This window comes from Temnothorax curvispinosus, unplaced genomic scaffold, assembly GCF_003070985.1.
Source record: "Temnothorax curvispinosus isolate PA1 unplaced genomic scaffold, ASM307098v1 QBEX01018237.1, whole genome shotgun sequence".
NCBI lineage: Eukaryota > Metazoa > Arthropoda > Insecta > Hymenoptera > Formicidae > Temnothorax > Temnothorax curvispinosus.
Window position 1 is genome coordinate 88,478 of NW_020228017.1, and position 3,869 is coordinate 92,346.

Below are 3,869 nucleotides of genomic sequence, written 5' to 3' on the forward strand. Positions count from 1 at the left end.
CAGGTGTGTTATTTTAGCTGAAACTCTTTTTATACATTTTTTGCTGTTAAATCACGTTATTTAACACGCTTGAACGTATTAACTTTTAATTTAACCCTAAAATGCCACCCGGGGTCCAGAGGACCCCAGACCCTTTACAATTATATATTTTCAAATGTTTCCGCCAAAAATGGAGCTTATGCTCCCTCTGATGATAGTTGAGTGATTGAACTACCAGTGTGTACACTTATAAGTACTGCTATAGCAGTACTCAGTTTACTTAATTTTTTATACTATGTTGAAATTGAAATTTTAACAATATAAGCATTTTATTCTCTTTTCTAGACCTTGAAAAACATTGAAAAATTTTTTATAACTAAAAATAAAAAAATCATTGAGTAAGGAGACATATTTTTCATGCTGGGGTCTTTTAGACCCCTCATGTCATTTACGAGATTCTTGAGAGGTGTGGCATTTAAGGGTTAAGACGATCAAACGTGTTAAATGAAGTAATTTAACACATAAAGAAACATGTAAAAAGAGCTTCAGTTTGATGTGTTATTTTTAGACGTTTATGCGTGTAAAAATAACACACTTGGATTTGAAGTGTAAATACGGTAGAAATGTTGTCATAGGGATGCTGGCGATATTGTCAAAAAATTTTTTTCAATGCAACGCTAGTGAGAAAATTTGCTTGCTAGTACTGCATAGTGTCAAAAAAGTGAAAGGAACAACAGACAATAATACTAATATCTCCTTTCGTCTCGTAAGACACGTACACGAAAAATAAAAACACATTTTATTGTATAATTCAAACTCAAGCTATCGATTGAGCCTAACTCAGAACTTGATCGGTTCAGTCGTTATTGAGATTTGATAATATAAGAGTCTCTCAACTCATCGGTTTGCGTATAGATACATCACTTGGCGCGAGACAATACCGTGTCTCTTGATGGATTACGAATAAGAGAATTGCCAATGACGTCTGATGACGTCTGATGACGCGCTACTCTCGAATTTGCACAGAATGACAATCATTTCCAATGGCTGTCACGTTTCTACGCTTAAAACTGAATGCGATTCGCGATCAAAAATATTCGACGATTGATTGGATTTTGAGCAGTAAAGACTGCAATCGATGGTATAATTATTCATTAATCAAAGATTGATGAAACGGAGAAATATCAGACATCTAATAGTGTATTAAATTTAAAATTTGCGAGATGTAATTACATTTTAAATTACCTCATTAGCTGCAGTTTATTGATGAAATTGATGAGTAGTAATAAAATATATCAAATAACAATATATTAAAAGATCTTAGGATAAATCAGAGATAAACGGGTTTTATATTTTGTTTAAATAAATTTATTCCGCGTAAAAATATGAGTTCATACATTTAATAAGTGCACAAGTATAATTAATTTCTTGTCACGTGAGCCCATTCTCAATGATAGTCGCGTTTCTTTAAGTCCTTCATCGTCCATAGCCGCCACTGCAACCGAAACATATTATCATGAGTCGCATGCCAATAAACAATTTTATCACCTAACAATAACATAGATGATAATTGAGAGATCAATACCTATACCAAATAATTATAATTAATAATTAAGATTATCTCTAAAACTTTTTTCTTACGTTTTAAAATTATTCGTAAGATATTTTCGACGAACTCGACCCGTTAAAGATTCTCAGCAATGTTGGTTCGTAATATTTACCCAGAATTAGCAAACGAGTGCGCGTAGGAACCGCTACCGAACGGCGTGCTTATTGAACCAGCATTAGCTCCGCTGTTGGCGAAAGAACCGCCGGGATATCCCCCGCATCCTCCTCTGCATCCTCCGTATCCTCCGTGTCCGTATCCTCCGTGTCCGTATCCTCGGTGCCCTCTGTAACCATGATGACCATGCCCGCGAAAACCGCCAAATCCGCCACCGAATCCACCGCCGAAACCACCGCCGTATCCACCATAGGCACGTTTGAGACGAGCGGGCTCCTCCGGCGCGGCTGCTCCGACTATCTTTTTAAGACCTGAATAAGAAGTTTTAGATTTGAACCTTGGCTTAGTTAATTCAGACTTCACTTCAAAAATAATTAAAGGGGGAGATAGTTATTAATTGAGTTTGACGATTTGTTTGACGATTCAATATATATTTATAGATTCGAGATTGCTATCAGAAATTTTAATCACAAGGTTTTATCAACTCTTGATACAACATTTTTGTCAACAAGGGTACGTTTGCGTAATGAATCGCGAGATATGTCGAAATGTCAGTGTCACTATAAAAAGTAGATAAACTGGTTTTTTGTCAATCAACGTATTTCAATAACGATAGAAAATATGCTAGCAATTTTAAAAATTTTAATATACCTATTTTTTATGAATATCATATGCCAGATAATACCTTCTTAAGATAGTTGTCTCGCAAATTGCAATTAACAAAAAAAATTTGAAAATTTAACTATACGTTAATACGTGGTATATCTACACGTTTGTACAATTTAAAAGTAATTAACTGTCCCAGACGGATCAAAAGCACACGACAAATTAATAACACATTTGAATTTCTGAACATCTTACAATCTCGATACAAATCTGATAAAATGACAACATGTCAAAATTTCACTTCCCGCACAACACTTTCGCGAGAGTAACAGCTGTTTTTGTCTTTACCTTGGAATTGCGGTGCGGTCGCCGGTAATGCTACCGCAACTGCGACGAGCAGCGCAACGAACAAGAGGATTGCAATCCTTGACATTCTGCCGATACTGACCGTGCCGCCGAGGGTATTCAGTACCAAATGACGGCGAGAAAATAAGCCAGGCAGTCTTTATATACAGGGACTCGGACTCGTACGTGTTCTGGGATATCCCGACGCTGCGACGTTTACGTAGATACGAAACGGGCAGTTTCGGCCGCGTTGAATCGGCCGCATATCATTACCACGAACAAAATGAGCCTTTTCTTTGTCGTTGTGGGACCGATGATGCGCCGCTGCCGCTGTGTCCCTGGGACGACTTCCTGCTCACTCGGTGGAACGTTATTTCGTGACAGTCTGCGAGCGGATGATCCAGCAATCCTCGGTATCACTTGGTGAATCGTCTTTATCTGATTCGCAAACTGCTTTTCAAAGAAGCGCGAGAGATACAGGTAAATCGTCAACTAAAGTGTTTTTACAACAGTAATTATTAATATTAATTAATATCAATTTACAATTTTTAATTAGTAATTACTAAACGTACAGTAATTACTGTACATCATTGACGAAACTAAAATTCTAAACTAATTGTTAATTAATTAATTGAAAGTAATTAAAATTTCTAAATTAATAACTTTAATTAAAATAATTTAACACTGCTTATAGAATCTTTTGAAAGTATTAATAATATTCTAGTATAATTTTAAAGATTTTAATATTTTTGTATGAATATATCGTGCTAAATAAGTTCTACTTAAAATAAAATAGAGCTAAAAAATTTGGGAACCGCTAATAAAGATGATCGTGCGAATTGTTTCTTTATAGTCCAGCAGCCACCGCCTGTTTTTTTCAGTGATTAATAACAGGCTAAATCTTCGTGAGTAGGTTCGGTTCGACAAGACGCCCAAGTCTTCCCTGTGAAAATTCTCGATAGAGGTAGCTAATGAAGTGCACAGGTGTAAAACATGTCAATTTGGTGGGGTGTCGAAATTGTCTAACTAACAGTAAGTTTTTTATTGAAATGTTAAGATAATTGAATAATAAACTCGGAAAAACAATTGTCCTACAAAATGAATGGTTTGACTGGAGCGTCCTCCGCTCCGAATATGTCCAAATAACGAGATCATAAAAATTATTAATAACCAGCTGATTTTTTGTATGCAGCTTAGTAAATATTTGTATAATGAA

At 35.6% G+C, this 3,869-nt stretch overlaps 1 protein-coding gene across 1 annotated transcript; it reads right to left on the reverse strand.

Annotated features, from left to right (window-relative positions):
• Positions 1 to 1,330: 1,330 nt before the first annotated feature.
• Positions 1,331 to 2,804, reverse strand: LOC112468234 (glycine-rich cell wall structural protein-like). Its single transcript, XM_025037341.1, has 3 exons — positions 2,657 to 2,804; positions 1,701 to 2,013; positions 1,331 to 1,474 (listed from the first exon to the last, which is right to left on the reverse strand). Exons 1-3 carry the CDS (start codon positions 2,739 to 2,741, stop codon positions 1,456 to 1,458), a joined length of 417 nt encoding a protein of 138 aa, XP_024893109.1. The 5' UTR covers positions 2,742 to 2,804; the 3' UTR covers positions 1,331 to 1,455.
• Between the last annotated feature and the right edge of the window lie 1,065 nt (positions 2,805 to 3,869).